We start from the raw sequence: 27,281 nt of genomic DNA on the forward strand, positions 1-27,281 counted from the left end.
GAAGCATTATGGTTAAATGGCATGTTTTCTGTACAGATCTGGAATCTAATGTAGAACAGTCATGTCAGTTTTCTTGTGTACATACTTGAGCGCTTATAGACTGTACTTCTCCGTGAGAAATTTCAATTTTGTATACACCAAGTTAAATTTGTGTAGGATTGTTTACTTACATCTACAGAGTTGGTCATCTGGATACATTCAAAAGACATTCTGGAAAAGGATTATTTGAATAATGTACTTCCCAACAACACGATCAGATCACATTTGTAACACTAACTCAGCTGTCTCATATTTGCTCCTTCAGCAGTCATCAGCTCAAAGTATATGACACAAGTTTGATGTCCAGTAGTGACTATCCAGAACCAGTAGCCATATGATTGCCATGGATACTATCATCATTCCAGTACTATTTTCCACAGAACAGATAACAAGCAGGCAATTGCCATTGATTTGTGGAATGTTCATCACAGCCTATCAGGTTTTTTACCTGTGCATTACCACCAAAGTTTCATAGTAGATCTGCATTACATTCCTCTGGAGTGATCCTTAAACAGCTAGTCGCATTCATTAAAGTTACATATTGTTGCCCAGAAAATGTTTCCTCTGAAGGACAACAGGAACACATTATTATTTCTGTGATACTTCTAGACATTGGACTTGAGTAATCTTTGTGAGTAGCATTCGTTCCAGTTGGCAATACTGTGTCCTGTAGAAGACAGGTGGATTACCCTGATAGTTCAAGTATGTTTTACTGCTGTGAATATGTATGATAGCTTCATTGCTTTCTGTGTGCCAAATTCCTAATATTTCTCATCAATATATGGAATAAACTTTGTTGAAGAATATCAGCCAGAATTGTGTTGTCCCTTGATCAGTGTTTTCTTGTTTCATGATGGTAAAACTATGATGAATTCATTGGATGCTGTCAGTCTGCGAAATAGTTTCCATGTTTTGCTATTCATTCAGGCAAGATATACCTGAAAGTTTCTAGCCCACAAAATAATTCACAAGCAGGAAATATGAATGAAGAAACTAAGCAATAGATTGCAAAAATAGACAAGAATAAGATGTTATCTCTGTGACACAGGTTTCACCATTAAGCTGCAAATATGATAGACATTTTTATGAGGACATAACCTTGCATGTTTTAAAAGTGTATAACTTCAGTCAGAGTGAGTAATATTAACAAAATGGGCCTGTGAAAATTCACTAGCCCGTTGGCCCAGTGACTGTGGAGATTTACTGGCCTGACTGGATTTTTAATAGTCATGGGCTAGCATGCCATTGGCTTTTTCGTACACTGGATGCTGGAGGTTGTGAGTATTTGTCAGCAATAATTATTACTGACAGGTCTAAATTTTATAACATCATACCAATGAAAAAATAATAAAATATGACTGAAATATGGTTAAAAACAGTGAAGACCTGTCAGTATTGCTGTTCAACAATCTGAATGACTAACTAGCCACTGGCAAGATATGGTCTCAGTTCTTGGTACCTTGCCTTAGACCATTTGCCACCTTTATGCAGCATCTTTGTTCATGGTGACGAGCATGGGGTAGTTGGATTTTATGCTGTTTTCTTTCACATTTCCAGACGCCATGAAACCGTGTGGGAAATCGAACTCAGCCCTTCCTGTCAAGAGAACACTCATGCCCAAAACTGTCCCTTTATGCATGCATACAGGTGGTTTTCCAGTTATTACAAACGAGGATTTCTGCAGACCAGCACTGTTTAAGTTACTGACTTGCATTGTTTGAAGTGTTTCATCTCGTGAATAACGTCAATTAAGGGTGATAATTTATGGATGTCAACATCTGTAATGAGGAACACAACATTTCCAAGTATATCCTTCATCACGTGAAGAAAAAAAAGAGGGTCTTAGAATGGCATGTAGAAGTGATAGACATAAAGGTTGCAAATTCATCATCTGATGAGTTGAATTGGGTTCAACATTGAAATTGAAAATATATCTCATTCCCTGATGTGCATGTGTGTGTATGTTACTAGCCCAGATTTAAACTGGTGTCATAGTGCTAGCTAAATGAGATACCATGCCACAGTTAAGAATGAATACCTCTATTAGACACAATATACTCACTCCAAGTCAACCAGTCCTTCTTGTACCAATCAATGCCGAGTGCCAGGTAGGAGCAACAAATACCATATTTTTACCTATTTTGGTGTGATTAGGTCGCGGATCAAACTCATACCTTCCGTTCTTTGGGCGGAGTGGGGTATTCAGTGAGCTACCATTATTAAACCAGATTAAGCCTGGCTTAATACCAGCACATGCATGCACGCATGCACACATGTACGCATGTTGTCATATAAATGAAATATCCTTAATACAACATTAAGCTCCATTTCATCTCATCTGGAAAGGGGACATCATGAAATAATACAAAAATATTATGCCACTTTATACAGCTATTTGTTCACAGCCAATAGCAGATGCTTTGCTGTGAAGTAACTCAATCGAAATTATTAATTTACTCTAAATAGAAACATGATTGAATTTAGGGACAAACATTTGAGGAACTGACATTAGATCGAGAGCACTATTCTGTCATTATCCGGTGAAGTGGCAGATATTCTTGTCATATTGACTTGTTTGGAGTTCAGATCCATCATATTAAGTTGTCGCTACACTGTCTCCCATAAATGAGTCTCGTTTAGAACAGGTGTCAGCAATGCCTGTTGATCATTTGATTACATCACAGAAGGATTCCATAAATATGTGTCTGATTCTACAGCTGAAAACAAACATTTGATGACATTAACAGCAATGACATTTGATTTCTGGAGCAGGAATGACATATTGATGGTAAAAAGAGCCATGACAGACTCTTGACAGCGAACACTTGATGACTAAATGCCCATGACTAATTAAATATAGATGTCAGTGATGCCACGGACCATTAAAATATTATGGCAGACTTCTATGACATGTCGATTCTAGAGCACCTGTCATTTAGGACAACAACTGCCAGGACAAATTGTAGGGCACCAAGCAAACAATAACAACCCTGACAGATCCGTGAGTGCCACTGACAAAGGCCATGACTGACTCTAGAATACCACTCAAACACTGATGACAGTAAAGGCAATGACCAATTCTAGGGTACCACTTGAACACTGATGACAGTAAAGGCAATGACCAATTCTAAAGTACCACTCAAACACTGATGATAGCAAAGGCAATAACCGATTCTACAGTTCCACTTCAATATTGATAACATGGACAGTCATGACCAATTCTAGAATACTACTCAAACACTGATGACAGTAAAGGCCATGACTGACTCTAGAATACCACTCAAACACTGATGACAGTAAAGGCAATGGCCAATTCTAGAGTACCACTCAAACACTGATGACAGTAAAGGCAATAACCAATTCTAGAGTACCACTCAAACACTGATGACAATAAAGGCAATGACCAATTCTAGGGTACCACTCAAACAATGACCAATCCCACAGTTCCACTTCAACATTGATAACATGGATAGCCATGACCAATTCTAGGGTACCACTCAAACAATGACCAATCCCACAGTTCCACTTCAACATTGATAACATGGATAGCCATGACCAATTCTAGGGTACCACTCAACCATTGACGACAATATGGGTCATGACCAATTCTAGAGTACCACTCAAACACTGATGACAGTAAAGGCCATGACCAATTCTAGAGTATCACTCAAACATTGATGACTTTAAGGGTCATGACTGATTCTTGAACACTAATGAAACACTGAGAACAAAAATACCCATGTCCAATCCCAATCAAACAATGATGACAGTGACACTTGTGGCGAAGTTTAGTAGCACCAATTTGGAACCAACAACATTAACAGCCCTAATCGACTCTAACCCCCCCCCCCCAAACACACTGACACCCCTCACAGATTTCAGAATACAATTAAAAAATTAGTGACACCTAAAACATTATTGACATCCATCACTGATTTCATAGTACTAATCTAATATCAGTGATGCCTGGCACAGGTTTCAGAGTACTATTAAAATGATTGGTGACACCCCTCACACATTTCAGAGTACTATTAAAAAAATTAGTGACACTCCTCACAGATTTCAGAGTACTATTAAAAAAATTAGTGATGATCCTCTTAGCTTCATTTTACCGCACAAATCAAGCAATAACAATATTTCCCTAACCTATTCTCAAGCCCGAGTAATGACTGCTGTGGCCGCAAGCAATTCATGAGCAGCCAACATTGGAAGACTCTGTCCTTTAATTTCTGCATGGACAAATCCATTTGACACTAGTTTAATTTTACTTGCTTTTGTCTCTTACAAGTTAGACTTCAACAACTATCAAAAAAACATGGTCATTAATGTCAGCTGCACTGATGTAATCCCTTGACATTTATTTTGCAACAGTATTTTCGCTGCCGCCACCCACCATCACAGATTAGAAAACAATTCCAAAAAACCAAAATGTGTAAAGAGTTACGCTATCTTAACAAGAACTGACCTGGGGTTTAACATTGTGCTGAGGAATATAGCACATTTACAGCGACATGCATGCATGCATGAGAGAGTGCGACTGCTTGTACTTGTCTGAATTTATGTTGGTTTTATGGGGCTAGCACACTGATATAACACGAGCTCTCTACACAGACACAGAATACTGACAATGTGCAGACCAACCCTTGCCTCATTTGTTTTAAATGCAGTACGCACTTCCTTGTCCTGCTGCTTTCTAAGCACAACACCATGAGTCAGGACATAATCTGGATATTTTCAACCCATGACGTGAACAAAGAGGTGTGTGAAACAATTTGTAATTCAAATGCTCCCTGCATGCATTCTATAATGGTGAATATCTTGATTTGACCTGATATTGTTTTTCACAAATATCTGATTAATCGAATGACATCAATTATTTTGAACACATCCTGGAAAAGATTCTCAATCTGAGCTCTGAATTAAAGAAATTCTAAATAACACCATGCCCTACACAATCAATTGAGGGGAAGTTCTCCATACAAGCATTTAATCAAACAGACGACACGGTTGGGAAATTGAATTTTATCATAAAAATCCATTTCAAAATGACAATGTGTATAAAATCCTCCAAGATCATAAAGCACTTTTGCTGCACAGCTCTTACAAGTATGTCTGCCTGACAAAATAGGAATCTGGCATTTAACAAGAAAGTTTCTGTGTGTTTTTTCAGTTGCAGACATAAACTGATTGATCTAACAGCATGGTGTCTCTCTTAAGCAGAAAAAACATGCTGAAAATATGCACTGCAGATTGGCTAATCAATCTCTCCTTCAATACATCATGTTTCTTTCAGAAGATGCTCATGTTCATAAAATAATCTCACTTAGGCTTGAGAAGAGATATTGTTTGGAACTGAATACGCTTCGGCTTACTCCCAGCCGTCGTACTTGAGCCAGAGATGGGTTTCACAGTAAGTCCAGACTCATTTTCAGGACACTTCATTTCAGTGCTCGTTGGTTTCACAGATATATTGCTACTTGTGGATGGAGCCTCGTCTTTAGTCTTCTTGTTGGTAGCATCAGTCTCGCCTCTTTTCTGAGCCTCACCACTTTTGCTTGTATCACTGCAGTGAGACTTGTCTGAGCCAGACGCATCATTTGTCGTCTCGTCCAGAATAAGAATAAGGTCCTCGCTTCCAGTGTCTACTTCCATTGCAGCTTCGTCCGGTGAAGTTTTCTGGGAGAAAATAAAAACACTGATTATCACGGAAGTCACATTACAATTCTAAACCCCACAAGGCTTGGTAACAGTTTGGAACAGACAAAAGTTTGATGATGACCATTGTTGAGATTATAGTCACTAAAGTCTAGGTTCGTTTGGAGATGTTGAAAATGTACTGAAACACTGAGTGAGTGAGTTGGTGAAACTTAGTTTTTACTCAGTGTTTGGCAGTATTGCAGCAACATCACGGCAGGGGACATCAGAAATGGGCTTCACACATTGTGCCCACGAGGGGAATTGAACCTGGGTCTTCGGCGAGACAAACAAACAAACAAACGCTTAAACCACTAAACTACCCCAACACCCTACAACCTTTGTAAGCTTAAGTGACATGTATTTTACTGATTGTGCATGAAGACTATCTTTCTGAATCTATTCAGATTGGTGTAACATACCAATTTATCTGGGCTGATGGCGGGTGGGGCCATCATCACTGCTGTCTCGTTCCGCAAGTGAGATTCTGACTTTAGGTCGACGCTTGGAGCATCTGATGAAGATTCAGAGTCTTTCACTTCTGTCTGTTTCTCCTCGGGGACATAAGGGATGCCAAGCTCTCCTTCCTCAAATGTCACCAATGTGCAGAAGCCATCTGACGAAGATGCCACCAGTATCTGACCGTTGCTGGACCTGCAGAGAGAAGTGTCACAGTGGGAGATAAACACACACATTGTTGTAGAGGTGCTGCCTTCACATAGGTCCTTCTCACTGCCTTTATGTCAGTCTTTTCATCTTTGTTAACAAACATTTTGTTTGCATTGTTTAATGCTGCTCTGAGCAATTTTCCAGCTACATATTGTAAATAACGTAAATGCTGTATGAAATGTAAATAATCAGTTTTCTTGACTAGACAATCCAATGACTGATATCATGAGCTCCGAAACAACACTGACATTCATCAAGCAAGCCAGCAAGCCTGACCACCCGATCCTGTTTGTCGCCTTTCATGACTAGCAAGGTTTACTGAAGATAGATTCTAAACGGGCGGCTAAAATTTGCAAATGACTGGCAAGTACTAGTCTCTTAACGCTAGTGTTTTCACAAATACTTAAGACCTCCTCCCAGAAACACTTCAGGGGCTGCTGGGCCTGACTGAACCTTCCAGGCAATCATTTAAGACATATTCAGGTAACTGTGACAAATATGTAGGTATTAACATTAACAAGCATTGTAATGGACCCATACAACTTAAAACTAACTACCTGTCTGACTCAAGACTTACCTGCTTTAGCACTCAGGTAGTTGCTGAATTCAACAACTGTTTTGAGTCCTTTTCAAAACAATAATCACACACTGTACAGCTCAACAAGAGACTCGGTAAACTTTCAAAGATGTATAAAGTCCACACATCAGTGTAAGGTGTAGTTTGTTGTTTTGAGTTAAGGGTTAATCCTGTGCAGCTTGACAAGTTCATAGACGTAAAACACTGCAGCTTATTTCTTCATTAACAGCTGAGTAAACAATGGTGCCAGATCCATCTTTTGTGGCAATTTATCAAACGTAAGGTCTTTTCAAGGCCAGTCTGACATACTCAAGCATGTCATTGAGTGAAAGTGTGGATAATATCAAGACATTTGGATATTTACTGCAAATAATCAATCCTTGAGCAGGCAAACCGGTGAGCTAATAACCCTACATGCTGACATGCAGCCACAGTTTCAGAGCCTGACTACCAAGTCCAGATGAGTCATCTGTTACAACCAGGACTGTGTTGTGGGGACCAATAACAACACACATCTCTGGGAGATACTGTTTCCTGTTGTTGGTAAGGTTGAACATTCCATTTCCATGATAGTGGTCTATAAATAATCAAATCAAGACAAGACAATCCAGTGATTGTTATCAAGAGCATTGCTCAACGTCATTAGGTTACGATGACCCCCATTCATCCAAATCCTGAAGCCATGAACCGAGAACCTGATCAAAAGTCCACTTATTGTCTCCCATTTCCCATGTTTCTTGTAAGAGGTGATTAGCGGGATTGGGCTCGCTGTATCCACATTGTGAAGATGGATACACTTGATGTTGATCACTGCATTGTCTAGTTCAGACTTGATTATTTACGGACAGCTGCCATATAGGTGGATTATTGCTGACTGTGGCATAAAACTTAAGTCATTCACTCACTCTTCCAGCAGATTTAGTTGGTTGTCAGTGATCTGGATATCGGGATTGGTTACCTGATCGGTTTATTTACTTGGAACAGAGAGTCATCACAGTTCATGAAATGTTTGTTTCCAGTTCCAGTGTACATAAACACTAAGAGATCTGAATGATGGTTCTACGTTGAGTTTTAGAACTTCAGTTTCAAAGGTTTTCTTTGAAGCTCTGATGTTCCCCAGAAATTTACTTCCCTTAGACAAGTGTGAATTAGGTTTCAATGCTTTCAGCATTATTTTCCAGCTGCCTCAGATGGCCCCATGCAACACATCGTCAGAGACGTCAGACAGCGGCACCACATGTGCCTGTAGCATGGACGTATCATCATCGGCCACAACTTGCATACATGTATCAGCTTCATACACAGGCTTGGAAGATGCTTAGATGGTCCTGATGGTAAAAAATGGTTCTACTGATTTGGACGACAATGACTTCTAAAGGACATCCAAACACTGTGATTCATTTAACAGATGACTCCTCATTAATCAGTCATACTTTCCATATCTTGTGTTGACAGTTGCACCCACTTGTAATAGTACTTTCAAGGACACCATCATGCAGTGGCTGGTATTTTTAGGGGACATCAATTTGGAAGACAACTTGATGTTCCAAGTAAAAGATTTTATTCCCTTTTTTGTTGTATAATACCACACTCAGCAATATTCCAGCAATATTCCAGCAATATGGCAGCAGCCTGTCAACAATCAAGTCTGGACCAGATAATCCAGTGATCAACAACATGAGCAATCATCTATGCAATTGGGATATGACACCAAGTCGGCAAGCCTGACCATCAGATCTCGTTAGTCACCTCTTGTATCAGGAGCATTTATCTACATTATTGGAATGCAATTTCATCTATTAACCATGTGAAGGAACAACTGTACTCCAAGTCATGACTGCCTCAGATGGCCCCATGCAACACATCGTCACTGACGTCAGATGGCGGCACCACATGTGCCTGTAGCATGGATGTATCATCACTGACAGGAATGAGCCCAAAACAGGAAACAAGATGGAAGTCAAGTTCTGCTGAAATAAAACATCCTTCAGACCGGGAAACTAATATCTCAATTTACGATCTTGAAGAACACTGACCTTGAGAAAAAAAAAGAACAAACACTCAAAAAATGACAAAGTTATGACAGTTCTTTTCAAAAGGTAGCTTTAAACAGTTTTTAAAAAGAAAACATTTATAAGTTTTTATTCTCTTTGAACATTCATCTGGTGACAGTAATTAAAACATCTACCTGAAGAACATTTCATCAGACTATTTTTTGTGTTAAAGTCGAGCTCAGAATTCTTTGCTTTGAATATTTTTTTCTCATTTTGGTAAAAAAAACAACAACACAAAAACAAAATCCAATTTGCCAGAAATGAAGGTCCCTAGGAACATGAAAAACATATCTTTCTGACTTTTATAGTCGTTAGTTTAACTGATAACAACTTACAGTAGAACACGGATATAACAAACTCCAAGGGACCAAGGGATTTAGTTCGCTATATCCGTTGTTTGTTATTGACATACATCTGCTAGAGAGTCAAAAGTAGAATTGTCTCATCCTTCACACACAAGCAGATGACGCAGTGTCTCTAATGCTGCATTGGCCTCAGCAAATGATGGCTTCGGACGAGGTTCATCATCTTCACTGTCCGAGTCGGGAGCAGGTGCGACAGTGGGTGTGGCAAACTGGTGGCTGACTGACGTCACAATCTCGTCTTCTGTAGGTCTTTCGGCTACAACAATTTCATTGTCAGCATTGATGAAGTCATCCAGCGTGACATCAGCCGGGATTTCTTCTGCCTTATCTGACAGTTCACTCCACATGAGTCTGAGATCGGAAAGAACCATGTTGTCACTCTCATCGTCTGATGAATCTTCATCTTGCACAGAAATAACAAAGCCTCCCTTCCGATAACAGTTGGCGATCGTCTTAGATGTGACCTGTCTCCACGCGGCATGAATCATCTGGATGGCATCAAGGAGAGTGATCTGGTGTTCTTTCTTCTGATCATAGGCTGTCAGCATGTTCCTCATCACCTGACCCCTGTACAGTTGCTTCAGGTTTGCGATAATACCCTGATCCATGGGTTGAATTTTACTCGTAGTGTTTGGTGGCAAGAAAACAAGCTTGACGTGTGTGAGGTTTTGTCTTCGATCTTACTCCTGATTCTACAGCCTGGATTATCTGAAGCTTTGTGTGAAAGGTGATAGCTTTACGTTTGCCTGCCATAGCAACGAGAGCGAACTGAAGATCTGTGTATCAGTCAAGCTTTTAAACACGATGTGTTTCTTTTGTTAATTAATTAATGACTATCAAACAATGTTGATTCACCGCCAACGAGGTTAAACAATGTTGATTCACCGCCCACAAGGTTGATGTATACTGCTAAGTCGCTGAGTTGACACTGAGCTGACACTGAGTGAGTTCGCTACTCACTTCGTTAATTGGGCTTGGGGTCAGGATATCAGTTCGCTATAACAGTTAATTCGCTACTCACGAGTTCGTTATTTACGTATAATTTGAATGATATTATAAAGGGACCATTGACGGGACTTTTAAATTTGTTCGCTATATCCGTTTGTTCGCTATATCCATGTTCTACTGTACTTGGATAATTATACTTTTTAGAGAGAGAAAGAGAGATAGAGAAAGAGAAAGAAAAAGAGAGAAAAAGAGAAAGAGAGAGAAAAAGAGAGAGAGAGAGAGAGAGAGAGAGAGAGAGAGAGAGAGAGAGAGATTTATTCACTTCACCTTCAGGAACCTGCATTTTTACAGGATCATCATGGCATTCTTATTGCTATTTGTAAAAAAACAACAGCACTCAGTAGACTAAAATCTTTCTGAAGATATACATTTTCTAAAGTTTGTGAATCCTTGCCATTTGGGGGGGGGGGGGGGGGGGAAACCAATGCAACCTTATCCAAGCACAATCACAACCCTGTGCACTTAAAAGCACCCACAAATCCATTGGCAGATGGTTGCCACATAAATACATGCAAACACCCAGTTGTGGGTACAGCAACGTGCAATAAAATTGGACAAAGTGCTGTGACTGTGTCTCAATCCACCTAGCTCTGGATGGGTACCTCATAAGGATGGGAAAGCCATATTAACTCTGTATGCCCAGCAAAACCTTTAAAGCACTTGGCTACATCAAATATCATGACAGTTTGTGAAAATCAGGGAGGAAATCAAATGACTAGTCACGCCTTTTTGTCAAGATCAAGAAATATATTTCACCTGACATTACTGGTTGAAAATATGTGCAAAATATTGTAGCAAAAACCCTAAATCTGTGCAACATGTGTAATATTTGGGATTTCACTTTCTTAGTAAAGTACAAATTCTAGTACTTTTTTGGTTAAGTCCGGGATTCGAACCCGCACCCTCAGAGTCAGGCACCTAATCGCCAACACACAAAGTCAGCCGCCCAGCCCGCTCAGCCACCGCGACTCCCACAAAAATGAAAGTCAGACAACTGGTAGTCCAAACTGCGTACTTTGTGTACCCCTCTGATAAGTGTAAATTGGCACGGCTCCCTATATCTGTGGTTGACATCTATCAGTCAGGCAAGAGATCAGAGAAGACTGCTCACCAAGTTATGTCCGTCATCTGGAGATAGTGGGTGTTGCTGATGTAAGCGATAGGGGTCGTCTGCTGAGTGTCATATAACAACACCGCGTCCTCAGACACCACAGCGAACACTACTCGGTACGGTAAACTGGAACAGAATAAAACACAAGACTTCAACAGACTCCTGAATGATTTCAATAGACTTCTGAATGATTTCAACAGACTTCTGAACGAACAACCCGTTCTTGTAAAAAGCAACTAATGGGATCAGATGGTCAGACTCGCTGACTTGGTTGACACATGCCATCATAACCCATACATGAATACTCATGATGTTGATCAATGGATTGTCTGGTATAGATTTGATTATATACAGACTGCTGCCATACACTCATGATACAGCTGAAATATGGAGTTAAACAACAAACAAACCTAAATATATAGAATGTTCTGCTCAACTTCCTTCCATGTGAATAATAGTTCTCCAGTGCAAATGACCTCATCACCTTATGTAGGTCTTCTGGAAGTTGAAATAGATTCAAACTTCAAATAAACACAATATAACAAAAAGCGTGTCTGTTATCTTTTTCCTCCAAACTCCCCTCCGGCACCATTTCATTTCCAAAGAATTAATTCAAGTATGTTTTGAAAGGATTCTGAAGGACTTCGTCATGAAATTCATGTTCATTTCCAGGTCGAAAGATATAATCACCAAATGCAAGATGTTCTTGTATGCCCTCTTATGAAATTCATGATGTTTTCTAAGCTTTGTAAAGGTTGTTGAGGAAAGTGCTGCAGACAAACTTATAAACATATTCCGATAATTGGTGCCTAGTGTAGTACCTTCATTTCCTAAATAGATCATATATCTTCATATCAAGTGTATGACACAAAGTTGAAACAGGATCACAGCAGTGCTCATATAAATCTTGACAGACATTTTGAAAAAGAAGAAATATATGTGATACAAGCACCCACAGCAGTCACTTGGAATGAGTGGTCTTAATTTGAATTTTTTTTATTAAAGTGTGTTCAGGTTGTTTTTGTCATCTCATTAATTTGGAGGTATTTCTTCCTCCCAGTCTGATAACAAAATTAGGTGTGAATTGTGACTATACCACGTACTTACAGCTGCCGTTTGAGTGAATGGGTTCATGAATTTACTTGTAAGCTGCTTTTAGTTTTTTTAGTTGCCTGTAGAGAAATGAACTTCCTCATTGAATTGATTCATCAAGCATTGTCTTTTTTTCTGGGGGCTTGTGTGACAGTGATGCAGCTGTTTTGGGACAGACTTTTTCAAACTACTAGGCAGAAGCATGTAAATATGACAAATATTCTGTTCTGACCAGACAATGCAGTGATTGATATTGAAGGGAGGGGTTTAAAACTTGTTTTTAAAGCTGCTTACCACAAGACAAGTGAATTTAATCCTCTCAATGCTACTGTCAAACCCACTTGACAGGACAGCAGGATAATGACATCTCCAAATAAAACTTGCATTAATTAGTCCACAAGTCAGATTTATGTGTTATTTGAATCATGTATAGAATGCACTAATTCTCAGCTTTCTAAATATATCCTCTTCAATTAGTTCATATATATCAACATGAAACACCTGTGGATTAATCTGTGATCGCCAAATTTCTCAGCACACAGTATAGAACAGCCATTGTTCACTTCACACACATCATGTCAAGTGGTACCCAACTAGCTTCTTCATAATGAAATATTTTTGTTATAATATGATCAATAGTTTTGCTTCTACACAGAAGTTTCCAGTTTTCTAAAAATCAGTAACTTTCTGTTTAATTAATTACAAACAAAAACAATCTCAATGTTACATCAACTATCTGGAATTAACTACATGGTCTGATTAGGAAATGTTACTGTCTTTGTCCCCCCCAAAAATCACATTTAGCAAGTTTATTTTGATTTTGTTAGATAAAATTTCCAACATTGACAGTGGGACAGCCGAAGGTGATGCATTTGGACATGGCCAAACTCAGGCTTTTTTTTCTAAGTTACAAGACAGGAAGGATGTTTGAACATACGCATTCATAAGCAGAATCTCAACTCATATACATTGGAAGAAAACAACTGAATGCCTAAATAAATACAAGATCATGAAACAATATCACAGTATTTGTAATTGCACACACACTTGATGAAACAGGAGGCAGAGCTTGTGTAAGAATGTAATGTAACTGTAAAATTAATGACAGGTTAAAAAATTACCAATTGTCTCTGTGAATGCATTTCACTCAAAATCAGCACTTACATTTGACAATAAAACACCTTCACTTTTGTTTTTGAATTTGGAACAAAATGGACATAATTCTATTGCCTCAAAAAAACAGAGATTTGGGAGTTTTTAGATTGTATGACTTGAGTGCTCTTTTTAAAAAAAAACCAACATAATACAATCAATTTTTAAAAAAAATATAAAATGTGTCACGTGACACAATGCATGGCTCGATTTAGCATTTGGAAATTGCACTGTGCACTGCAAAATGTAACCTCATATTTATATTTATGGCCATATTCAAAACAACATTCACACTGTCCATGTTCCTATTTCCCTTTTAAAAAAACAGACTTTATCTGGAAAACCGACTGATGGCTCAAACTGGTTTGGAGCAATGATTGATGCCACTGATTGAAAGAGTGACAGTGTCACACATATTGTTAAAATCTAAATATTTTAGATATTTAAATACTTACCTTACCATAGGTCTTATGCATATTACCTCTAGCTTCGCTAAACGAGATCAGACAGTCGTTGATTCGCCATCCCCTCGATGGCTACCTCATGTAATCTACGAATGTAGTCACGGAAGTGACGTGATCTCTCCACTCGCGCGAGAGCGCAGAATCCAAAATTCACTTTTACCGTCAACCGGAAGGTCCGAAGAGTCCAAAGTGGGGAGGAGCATCCAGCGTTGGGAGGGAGTCACCGCCCTATGGTAAGGTAAGTATTTAAATATCTAAAATATTTAGATTTTAACAAATTTTTAACTTACCTTACCATAGGTCTTATGCATATGGCTTCGACAGATGGATGGTGGTGTGGACTCCAGAGGACCATCCCTCAGCAAACCGTGCACATGCATCAGGAGAACTCGGGAAAGCCAATGTCAACGGTCTCAGGATAATACCTGGAACAGGACAAAGAGCAACCCAATAGAACTCCAAAGAAAAACCGACGCACCCTGGGGGTGAGGTTAATCTTAAGACCAAAGGTAAGTAGAAGTGTAGTTACCTAATGGGCGGATGGTCGGGTAAGTTGCTGAGCAACCACCAATGGACCAAATGACTGTAATCCCTCCACGTCTTCAACTGCCAAGTCCCTCAAGTAGTGGGATGCGAAGACAGTTGATGACCTCCAGAAACAGCCCTCCATGATCTGCGGTACTGTGCAGTTCCGATGGAGGGCCATCGTAGACGCCAAGGCCCTGATCTCGTGCGGGTTACTTGCTACCGGATGAGGCAGGTGCTTGTCGTCATAGGCCGCCAGGATAGTCGATCTGAGCCAGAGGGCAATAGTATTTCTGTTTACTTCACCTTTGCAGGACACGGCAAAGGGAATGAATAACCTTTTGCGGGATCGTCTCCTAGAGGCTGACCTTTTAATATAGCATCTGAGAGCCCTGACTGGACATAGCAGCTCCTCCTCCAAGTCATGATGACCCAAGATCGTAGACAAAGGAGGGATGGAGAATAACCTGTTAGGCTGCCCGGGAAGCTGGTTCTTAGCCACAAAATCCCAAAGCAAACCCAAATGAGCACGTCCGTGTCTTGACTGTTCAAATCGGATCTGAGTAACGTCAAGAGCATGGATCTCGCTGACTCTAGCCGCTGTTGCCAATGATAGTAAGAAAACCGTCTTCTTGGAAAGATGTTCAAAGGAGGCTTCTTCTAATGGCTCGTACGGCGGCCCTCTGAGATGTTGAAGGACAACATTAAGATCCCAAGCTGGAGGACGAAACTTGGTCTTCTGGTCTTCCAGCTTGAAAGCTTTGAGAAGCGCAATAAGTTCCGGTATCTTGGAGATCTGTGAATCTGACTTGATAGCAAGGACAGAATTCAAAGCTGACAAATAGGTGCCTAAGGTACTGCCTTTGAGATGTCTAGAGTTCCGTAGGTAGAGAAGGAACTGTGCCACAAACTGAGGAGATGCTGCCATGGGATCTTGAGATCTTCGTGCGCAAAAATTCTCAAAAGAGCGCCATTTGTCGTCATATAAAGAACGGGTAGAAACTCTATGCGCGCGAGCTATAACGTTCGCCACGTGCGCAGAGTAGCCCTTAGCCTTTAATGCTCTCTGCAGATGACCCATGCGTGAAGATGGAATCGCCGTGGATCCGGATGCAGCTGTCGACTGTGTGGATGTCGAAGCAGATGCAACCACTCTGGAAGTTTGTAAGGGTCTCCGCTGGCGAGCCGTCGAAGATCGGGAAACCACGATCTGGCTGGCCACCAAGGTGCGACCAAAAGCAGTCGGAGGTTCTGCGTCAGTCTGATCTTGGCGATTACATCCGAGAGAAGAATTGGAGGAGGGAACGCATATGCGTCCAGTCCTTCCCATGATAGAGACATCGCGTCGACTGCCCACGCCTGTGGATCCGGCACGGGAGATACGTACGTTGGTAACTGGTGATTGAAACTGGTGGCAAAAAGATCTACCAGTGGTCTCCCGAGTTGCCAGCAAATCTGGCGAAATGCGTCCGGATGAAGCATCCACTCCGTCGGGGATGGTTTGCCGGGGCGCGACAGGGCGTCTGCCAGAATGTTTTTGCAGCCGGGAATGTGACGAGCCGCGATCACGATGCCGTTGCTGTCTACCAGATCCGCTAACAGGAACATCTGGTCCAGAAGTTGTTTGGACCTGGTTGTACCCTGATTGTGAATCACCCACACGACCGTGGAATTGTCGGACGCTACCAGGAGTCTGGAGTCTGTTAGGACCGGTAGCCAGTGGCGAACCGCTAGGATGACTGCTTGCATCTCCAGGCTGTTGATATGCCACTCCTTTTCGGCGTCTGACCACAGCCCTGAGGTTGTCTGGCCGTTCAAATGAGCACCCCATCCCAAGAGGGATGCGTCTACAAACAATTCGTGGTCGTGGTTGAAGTTTGTCAAACAAACACCGGCGCAGACGTTCCACTCTACCGTCCACCACCTGAGGTACTGATGCAGGTGCGGGGGTAGAAGAAATGACGACTGGAGGTCGTTCTCTCGAATGAATGGTAATAGGAACCTCTGTAGTGGGCGCAGCATAAGCCGTCCTCTGAGGGTGAGGTCCTGCGCCGACGTCAACAAGCCCAACAGAGACTGCCATTCTCTGAGGGTGAGAGGTAGGGACAGAGCTCGATCCGTAAAGGCGAGAATCTTCTGCCATCGATCGGGAGGGACCCTGACTAGATTGAGCCGAGTCAGGAACAACCCCCCAATGAATGTTAACTCCTGCGTTGGTTTCAGTTGCGACTTCTCGAAATTGATAATCCATCCCAACTGTTGAAGTAGGCGTGTGGAGAAGTCCAGTTGTTTGCGTAGCAACTGAGGATTGCAGTGATTTAGAAAACAATCGTCGATGTAAGGATCGAAGTCTATCCCCCGGAGGTGCAGAAACCGGGTGACAGGCAGTGTGACCCGAGTGAAAAGCCACGGGGCCGTAGAAATTCCAAACGGCAGCACTCGCCACTGGTAGTGTACTCCGTTGAATATGAAACGCAGGAACTTCCTGTGACGTGGGAATACAGGAACGTGCAGGTAAGCATCCTGTAAATCTAGGCTGGCCATCCAAGCTCCGGGTGACAATTTGGCTCGGATCTGATCCAGTGATGTCATTCGGAAATGCGGGGGCTCGGCTAAATACAGGTTGTTGAAAGTCGCCATGTTGTGAATCATCCGCATTTTGGTGGAACCTTTCTTGGGTATCAGGAAGATGGGTGAATAGAACCCCGGGGAGAGATGGGGTTCTGACACTATCTCTATAGCATGTTTTGTTAATAAAATGTTGATGTTTTCTAGGATAAGTACCTGTTGATCTATTGAGTACCCTCGTGACAGGGGAGTGGTAGTCAACGGCGGAGCTCTGGCTAGTGGTAGCTTGTAGCCGGCTCTCAGGATCTTGCAAACAAACGGGTCTTCCAGGAATGTCCAGTTGGCCCAGAAGATCCCTAGTCTCCCACCTACAGGGGTCGGATGAACTGGTACGACTGGGGGTGGGAGGTCCCAGTCGTAGTAGTCCATGGCTTCAGCGGCCGGAGTAGGGACGCTTGCCCCTACCTCGACCGGACGTAGCTGGGGATCCCTGCCACGTTCTTGAGGCTTGCGCTGGACATCTGAGTCTTTGGTACGACCTCGTCCCCTCCCAAACGAGGAACGGATCGACTCTCTCCTGGGTACATATCTTTTCTTGGCATTACCCCTGGCTCGGCCACGAAATGCAGAGCCCAAGGCCTCGAAAGTTGACAGCGCCACTTCCGTGTTAGTAAGTTCGGCATGTTGTTTATACACCGACGGTATCTTTTCATCAAAGAGGAACTTAGACGTAAATGGTGCACGAAGAAGTTGACGTTTAAATTCCTCTTGCCAAGAACAAGCATCTAAAAATCCAGATCGGCGCATAGTAGTAGTCATGGCTAGCGCCGCACGTAAGTGTCCAAGTAGGTCATGGAGTACTCTGCCTTGCCAAGCAAAAATGGTAGTTAAATGATCCACCCTCGAGGCATTATCCTCTGACAAATCCAAGGCTGCAGCGGAGGTGGCTGACGCAAGCGCCGAGATAGGTTTAAGCATACGTTTCAGTTCAGTATCAACAGCTGCTAACTTTGAATCCTGAACTCTGTAAGATGACGGAGTTGAACTTGACAACCTCTTAATTGAATCGTCTAGCGCCGCCCCGTTGTCGGCAAAATCCAGACTGTGCACTTTATAATCTGATTTCTTAGACTTCGACGCTTTGATGGTCGGATTTAAGGATAACTTCGCAAAGTCCGAGTCTAACAAAGTAATCGCATCCGCCACCATAGGGTGTGGTGGAATAAGTAACTCAGGAGTCAAGTGAATCGACGCCGGGTTGTTTGAATCCGAAGAAGGGGAAGGACAGTCCGGTAATCTGTCGGCAATCCACTCAAAGACACCAGTTAAGGGAAGATAGGTGCCATCACTATCACCAACATTGCCAGGTTCCTCCTCATAGTCTGGGCAAAAGAACTGTTCCTCGTGTTCCTCCCAGGAAATAGAGGTTGATTCTCGTCGCTGACTCGAGTTGGAAGCAGAGTTCTTAGTGTTAAATTCTTTGCCGGAAGTCCGCAGTGGTTCCGGCGATCGCGAACGCTGGGATCTAGAGAGACGTCATGGTGATCTTGACCGAGATCGCACTCTACGTCTACTTCTGGTACGTGAGTCTTCCTCTAAGGAGCGCCTTGGAGAGCGGGAAACCGACCGGGAGCGCCGGCGCCTGCTACGATGTGGAGAACGAGAGCGCCGACCCTTCGGGGACCTAGAACGAGATCTGCGCCGGGAGCGCTCAGCCTCTAAACGACGAGCGCGCTCTTCATCCAGCTGGCGCTGTAACATTTCTTCTTTAGTCAGCGTATGAGACACTCTGGGGATCCGATAAGACGTAGTTATAGGAGCAGGGTCCGGCAACAATATTGGCGCTGGCGTTGGTACAGGCGCTGGCGTCGGAATAGGCGCTGGTGTCGGGATAAGCGCTGACGAAAACACCGGTGCTGATGTAAACAAAGGCGCCGGGACAGGCAGTGGCGCCGGGACAGGCAGAGGCGCTGGTACAGGCAACGGCGCTGGCGTAAGTCTAGGCGCTGTCGTTGGTAAAGGTGTAGATACCGAGGTAGGGAGTACAGCAGCGCCCGGCGTCAAGAGAGATCGCAGAAGCCTCTGAACTTCAGGATGGGATAAGGCATCCGGGTGAGATAAATCTACAAAGGCGTCCGAACGCGTAGGCTCTGGAGAGGAGCGCGCCGGCGTAATAGATGAGCGCTCCACACTCGGCGTTGATAGTGGTATTGAAGGCGGTGGTAGATCTTGGTCGTCAGGTAAGGATCCCAAGGAAGACGCTGGCGACGACATTCTTCTCTTACGTTGCGTAAAACGTTTCCTCCGAACCGCCAAAAAGGTCTTGAAATCGGTGAGAGATAACGCTTGACAGTGTAGGCACCGACTATCGATGGAACAAACAGCGGACGCACAATCCGGACACCAGGGATGTGGGTCCTTGGCTGATTTCTGCCCCTTGCAGACAGTACAATAGTGTCGAGTCATACACAGAACTGTAACAGACAAGAAACCACGACTTGACGACATGTTAATACAATACTAGGAGGAAAACCCCCTACATAAAAATGTAGAAAGTAGTTGCACCCCTACGTAAAAAATAGGCACACCCGTAAGTGCGGGGCAGCGAAAAATAACAACCACAATGGCTGCCTTCGCTACGCTGAAATTCATGGCAGAAAAAAGTATGCTAAATACCGAAAACACAAGTGAAAATGACCAAGCATGGGCAGAAACATGACGGGCAAACCACCAACAAGATGAACTACCCTCATGGACGCCATGTCGTTCTCACCTCCGACATGGCCAAGCCAAGCCTGAGTGAGAAAAGAACAACACGAGGTAGCAAGGTAAGCACATTAAATGCTTGTATGACTTGACTTTGATACATAATGAGGGGATACAAACCATACCTACCAAGGAGTAGCAACTTTATTGAAACTACACACAGTAGGAAAAAAAAAAACTGCAAACCAACACGTCCGTTCGCACGAACGCTAAAGGTAAAAGTGAATTTTGGATTCTGCGCTCTCGCGCGAGTGGAGAGATCACGTCACTTCCGTGACTACATTCGTAGATTACATGAGGTAGCCATCGAGGGGATGGCGAATCAACGACTGTCTGATCTCGTTTAGCGAAGCTAGAGGTAATATGCATAAGACCTATGGTAAGGTAAGTTAAAAATTTGTTCATGTCATTAAAATTTTATGAAGTAATATAAAATTCTCATACCAGATTATCAAAAATAATTTTGTTGTAGTGACATGAAATGGAATATCACAACCACAAGTAACAGATAATTACATGTTGAGCAGATAATGCCTGTCTTTGTTTGAAGCATCATGTAAGGTGGCACAGAGGCAAATATATTTCTTTTCCAGAAATCAAGCTCTGCAATAAGTGATATTTTTTATTGTTTGGACCTAGTTCATTGAGATTTCAATTTGGAATTTTTATTACCATATATGCTGCAAAGACATATATCAAAGACTTCCAGACACTAAACAAAGGGTGCTCAGGCCTTGGCATTTAGTTATTCAAAGGAGACTGTCCCTGACATCTATTGCTCCATGATGGCAGAGGCTATTGTACACTGTAAGTATTAGAAGTACATTACTATCAGACACTTCACCGAACAGCATCAATCCTTGAAAGTTCAATAGATAAATTTCATATTATGTCATTCCTCTGAGGTCCGGGATTGCCTGAAATGAAAACTGACTTGTCCCGGGCATCAAGCAATGGGATTTTTTAAACCCTGAATGGTAATTATCTATACCTTGCAGGTAAGATGACATGCTATCAACCAAGTCACTGAATCTCACGGATGCATTTCATCAGTAGCAGCAAGCTAAATTCATTTTCCAAGATTTGAAAACAGTCATGATGACTCTTAATCATGACACATAACCATACAGTCATGGCGTCATGTTGAGAACAGCTTGCTGATTTGGTAAAATCAGTGAGAAAATGACAAAGTGGGTAAAGGACATATATGAGGTTTTGTGATTATCTTTATGGTTTAAATTAAAACCTACACACTTTAATTCACAACAAATGTTTTTCTTTGTTGATCAATGACAAAACGACATATTGTAATGCAATAAATTGTATAAAACAGAATCCGTGACTATAAAGCCTAATTTTGAGATTGTTGTTATCAGAACCATAACATGAATAGTTACGTACCTATAATGTACAGGGTATACAGATACCTGAATCACCTTGTATTGCAATACAATATACTTGCCAATACACAGCACTATCATATTGTAAGTTTGGTCTTAGGACTGAATCATGTTTGGCGACCACACAGACAATGTAACAGCCAAGTTACTGACCCTGACGATATGATTCCTTCAGTCGTTTCTTAAAAGCAGCATTGGCCGCTGGAAACATATTCTAACACAGATCCTCCCACAAACGATTCTCAGAAGAGACACATACACAACCTCAACTTGCTTGTCAGAGAATCCCAAATGGATACAAGGGTGACTCACCAAAATAATGTTGAATATTTCTCCCATTCTTTTAGGTTGTTGTTTTCTTGATCTATAACAATACAAAGAACCCTTGCAATCAAATCGGCGTCAAACGTATCAAACAGTTTTAAAATGCACAAAAAATATTTCAATAAATGCCAGCATTTTTCATATAAAATCACAATAGACGTTTCATCGCACCCATGCTTTTTATGTCAAACATTTACAGATACAAATACAGACAACTAGATCGCACAAGACACTGATAAATTGACTTCAGGAAAATAGTGACATTGACAGATGATATTCTTGTCCAGGAGAAAATTCTTCTAAAAAATACAAGCAAGATTTCTTACCCTTTATATTTGTATTGTCAACTTTCCTCAGTTCAAAGAGTTGAGGGCAAGGCCTGACTGCTACAGTGGGTTTCTGTGGGCTTTGTAAGTACATGGCAGGCCTGTGAAAGATGATAATATAATTCTTAGCACCGGAAACACAATTGGATCTATAACATGATATATTCTACATGGTATTTGCCCTGACAATCCTTTTGAAGATGATCATTTTGATCCTTAATAAATGTTGAGTAGCATATATTTACCAGAGGCAACAGTGATTGTTGCACTACAAATGTGCCAAGTCCATCTTGGTTGGTTGCTTGATTGCTTAATGCTGCAATATTCCGACATTCCTGTAAATAATTACATCTGGTCCAGAGAATCCAGTGATTAACAGCATAAGCATCGATCTACACAACTAGGGTTTGATGACACTAAGTCAGCAAGCCTGACCACCCAATCTCGTCAGTCACCTCTTGCATCAGGTGCATTGATCTACACTACTGGGATATGATCACATCTATTAACCAAGAGCAGGATTGACCATACTCCAAGTCATGACTGCCTCAGATGGCCCCATGCGACACATCATCAGAGACGTCAGATGGCCGCACCACATGTGCCTGTAGCATGGACGTATCATCATTGACAAGACGTATTGTCAACCTGTCCACACAAACATTGGTGCTGGAGATAAAATCTATCCTGGACCTTCACAGGTCAAAGTCCATGTGAAAAATGTTGAGCAAGGTTTTCACATGCTTACATCTCGTAGTGAGTGAGTGAGTTCAGTTTTATGTCGCACTCAGCATTATTCCAGCTATATGGTCACTATGTAAATAATCAAGGCTGGACCAGACTATGAAGTGATTAACAGTATGAGCACTGGTCTGCGCAATAGGGGATCGATGACATGTTATTCAAGTCAGTGAGCCTGACCACCCGATCCTGTTAGCCGCCTCTTAAAACAAGCACTGTTGCCTTTTATGGCAAACATGGGCTGCTAAAGGCCTGTTCTACCCCAGACCTTCACAGGTCTATATCTCGTAGTGAGAAAAGACGTTATTGCTTGTTTGTGTTACCACTGGTTCTACTGACTCCTTACAATCATTTGATTAGTGGTTTCAAACCATTTTCATTCTGTAGGTATTTGTTTTACACTGTATCGAACAATATTCTAGGTTCTATAGTTAATCAAACCTGGAACACAATATTATGAGCAATAATCCTACTATCAGTGCTTGTGATCAGCTAAACTATAGAACCTGACCACTGGATACAGTAAGTGAGCGAGTGAGTGAGTTTAGTTTTACACTGCTTTTAGCACTATTCCAGCAATATCACTGCGGTGGACACCAGAAATGGGCTTCACACACTGTACCTATGTGGGGAATCGAACCCGGGTCTTGTGAATGAATGCCGTAACCGCTAGGTTACCCAGGAATTGGGATTAAGAACTTTGACAATGGGCCATTTTCAGAATTATTAGTCTTTTTCTGAATTTACTGCACTTGTATCAAACGTAAACTTCTAAATGTTAATGAAACATTTTTTACTGTTATGTGCGAAATGGCCCAGGTTTCCTGCCTTTCCCAATCCCCAGGTTACCCCACAACCCCAGAAAGTCGATCCATTTTATCAGAATATGTTACAGGGGAGAAATCCTGAAAAGGATTTTCAAAAGGCATTTTGCATTGTATTGTAAAAAGCTGGGAATTCTATTTTTGACAAAACAAATGTTTATACATGGACTACAACAAAACAGTATCCTGAACATATCTCAGAAACAGCCACTGCAAAAAGTCTGAACTTTTTGTATTGTGTGAGTAAATTAAAACTTTATTTTATCCCCAAAGTTTACGATATTATCGATGGCACAGTTTTAACATTGAAAATTATTCATAAATTTTCCTATCAACAATAATTCCTATGAGAGGGGCAGCAGGTAGCACAGTGGTTAAGTGTTCACTCATCATACCAAAGGTCCAGGTTTGATTCTCCATATTCCATGTGGGTGGAATATGTGAAGTCCATTTCTGGTTTCCCTTGCTGTGATATTGCTGAAATCTTGCTAATAGCAGCATATACTCACAACTCATTCAGTGATTGTGTTAACCAGCCCTAGTCCTATAGATCAGCTTTCCCTACTTTGAAAGACAGTTCCTGGTGAAAATGAAGGTGGCGTTTGTGACTTTGTCTCCTTGCTCCACACATCCAGCAGGGGTGATGAGAAACTGGCCATCTGGAGAGAATGCTAGACGCCGGAAGAACGACCCCATGGTGTCATCATGGTACATTCTGAAAGGCTTCTGTTTCACTTCTGGGTCAGGGGTTGTTGATGGGATGATCATCTTAGAGACGTTATTGACACAGGTCTTGCCTGTCATGCTGTACACTCGCAACGACCTGGTACATTAAAAAAAAAACACAGTGTCATTTCAATCTAGTTAAAAATAATTTATTTTAAAATTCATGACCGGTGGTCAGATGATCTATCTTCAAATATTTTTGAATTCCAAAAACCTACTAACAACAATAACAAGTGCTTGCCACTAATATGGCCCCCTCCACCAAAAAAAGGAGAACTATTTTAAACTTATTTTCTACTTTTTACATTTTGGTCACATACAAGATGATTGAAATGACTGGTGTCTACATAATCACCCAATGTAGGCTGTCAACATAACTGATGACATTGAGTCCAATGTTACTTGAGATATCTTGTTTACATAAGTTTGAAAAGTGGTCAAAGTGTTGTGATTATCTTGATAAATAAGGTCAAGGTCACCAAAATCAACTCATGTCTGCATAATCCACAAACACAGACTTTCACTAAATTTGAAGATATTGGGTCCAACAGTTCACGAGTTATCTCATTAACAAGAATTGGGACATACACACATAGTCCATCATTCCATGTTACTGCTGGAGACAAGCAAATACTGATCTAATTCCACATTTATTCTTTTGGAACACTTTCAGCGAAATTCACAATTCCATTGTATTTGAGGAAATAATAACTGATGAAAACAATTAAAACAAGCCTCATTAGTCTAAGTTAACTTACCGGTCACAACTAAGTGTGGCAGCAAATTCATTCAGAGGATCAAGAGCCACACCCTGTACAAAACTCTTGTGGTCATTGAACAAAGCTAGCTTGCTGTCTAAAAATAGAAAGAGAGAAAATTTAAGTGATATCAGTAGTAGTAGTAGAGCTGTCACATCTCTAACAAAATAAAGTGAGTGGGTGGGTGGGTGTGTGAGTGAGTGCGTGGTGTATGTGAGTGAGTGGGTGGGGATGTAAGTAAGTGGGTGGGTGGGGGAGTGAGTGAGTGAGTGGGTGACTGAGTGAGTGAGTGGGTGGGTGGGGTGTGAGTAAGCGAGTGAGTGGGGGTGTGAGTAAGTGAATGACTGGGTGGGTGGGTGGGTGTGTGTGTAAGTGAGTGAGTGGGTAGGTGGGGGTGTGAGTGAGTGAGAGTGAAAGGGCGGGTGGGGTGTGTGAGAGTGGATGGATGTGAGTGAGCTGGTGTGAGTGAGTGGGTGGGGGTGTGAGTAAGTGAGTGACTGATTGGGTGTGTGGTGGTGTGAGTGAGTGGGGTGTGAGTAAGTGAGTGAATGAGTGGTTCGGTGAGGTGTGTGGGGGTGTGTGAGAGTGGATGGATGCGGACGAGTGTGGGTGGGTGGGTGAGAGAGTAAGTTGGTTGTTGAAGGTGTGAGTGACGGGGTGGGCTGGGTGTGAGTAGGTGAGAGAGTGAATAGGATTGGTTGAATGAGTGAGTGCGTGGGTGGGTGGATGATTGAGACCATAAGATATGTGTACACATTCACTGCTGAGTCAACAGTCAGACCAACAAAGATGGTAGCAGCCCACTACTTGGAATCCTTGAGAACAATGAAGTAAATCAGTACAGATTTATGCAACCAGGTATTTATTCATGTTTCCAAGTGCCTTTACCTTTACTGGTGTCCCAGAGAATAGCGCTGTTGTCCACTGACCCTGAGATGAGATAACGACCATCAGCTGACCAGCATAAGTCATATACGTCCTCCAAATGACCTCTGGGAAAAATTACAGGAGAGACATCACAGGTGATATATTTCACTGCTTAGCGGCTAATTCTAAACTCCATGCAATTCTCCTGTATTTTTATTTGAAAGCATTCATCCACATAAGCAAAAGTCATAATGAGTCATTTAACACTGGTGCAGACTCGATTATTTACAGACTGACGTCATAAAGCTGGAATACTGCTGAATGCAGCATTAAACAATAAACAAAACAAATATTTAACTCTGGACACTTTCCATCTATTACATTACAGGGAGCACAGCATTTTCTAAAAAAATTCTGAGCTGCTTAATTAAATTTTCCAAACATTTATTTTGTAACCATGGTTACAATTTGGGCCATATTTAACTTAAACTGAAGCAGACAGTTCAAAACATTGGAAAGGATAAGTTTTCAGAAGACGATCAATATTTTGTAAAGAAACTGTTTTGAAAATTGACATCTGTCTAAACTCACATTCTTTATTATGATGGTATCAACCTGCACAAATATCAGGGGACACATGAGTGATTGATTGATTGATTGATTGATTGATTGTAGTTTATTTTTACGCCACCTTTAGCAATATTTCAGCAATATATTGTTAGGGGACACCAAAAATAGGCCTCACATGTGTGGAATCGAACTCAAGTCTACTGAGGGGCATGCAAGATGAACTATCAGCAACCTAGAGAATGTACAGATACTAGAGCCAATCTAATATCAGCTTTCTAACTCAATCCATCTTCATTTCTTTACCAGCTCTATTTGGAGAACAAGAGTCCAGCACAGAAGAAAAATGAAACCCTTAACACATTCTTTTGGAAGATCAAACAGCACCGAGACGTGTGAAATATCCACAATAATATTCTATGGATATGTACTCAGACTTCAGACAAATCAAATTGAACTAGAAGATATGATTTTAATGAGACTGACTTCAGACGGGCTTTGGATATGAAAATTCAAGGCAGAAGGTCTGTAAAAGGCAGAATCTAAATTGATCTACTATTGAAGACAATTCTCAGAATCCAAGACCTTTTCATCCCAGAGCAAACCAAATCCCCTTGAAACTTGTGCATACTGATCACACATAGATGTACACATCAAAAACATC

The 27,281-nt window shown here is 41.6% G+C and overlaps 1 protein-coding gene across 1 annotated transcript in view; it reads right to left on the reverse strand.

Moving 5' to 3' along the window:
• Positions 1 to 5,046: 5,046 nt before the first annotated feature.
• Positions 5,047 to 27,281, reverse strand: part of LOC137288094 (chromatin assembly factor 1 subunit B-like) — a 29,873-nt gene continuing 7,638 nt past the window's right edge. Inside the window, exons 6-13 of the mRNA XM_067820472.1 lie at positions 26,072 to 26,175; positions 25,184 to 25,280; positions 24,265 to 24,522; positions 22,135 to 22,235; positions 21,797 to 21,848; positions 11,518 to 11,643; positions 6,156 to 6,387; positions 5,047 to 5,715 (exon numbers count right to left, since the gene is read on the reverse strand). Of these exons, the coding sequence (XP_067676573.1) occupies positions 5,359 to 5,715; positions 6,156 to 6,387; positions 11,518 to 11,643; positions 21,797 to 21,848; positions 22,135 to 22,235; positions 24,265 to 24,522; positions 25,184 to 25,280; positions 26,072 to 26,175 (1,327 nt within the window). The 3' untranslated portion in view covers positions 5,047 to 5,358. The remainder of the gene's footprint in view (positions 5,716 to 6,155; positions 6,388 to 11,517; positions 11,644 to 21,796; positions 21,849 to 22,134; positions 22,236 to 24,264; positions 24,523 to 25,183; positions 25,281 to 26,071; positions 26,176 to 27,281) is intronic.

The sequence above is a fragment of the Haliotis asinina genome, chromosome 6, assembly GCF_037392515.1.
Source record: "Haliotis asinina isolate JCU_RB_2024 chromosome 6, JCU_Hal_asi_v2, whole genome shotgun sequence".
NCBI lineage: Eukaryota > Metazoa > Mollusca > Gastropoda > Lepetellida > Haliotidae > Haliotis > Haliotis asinina.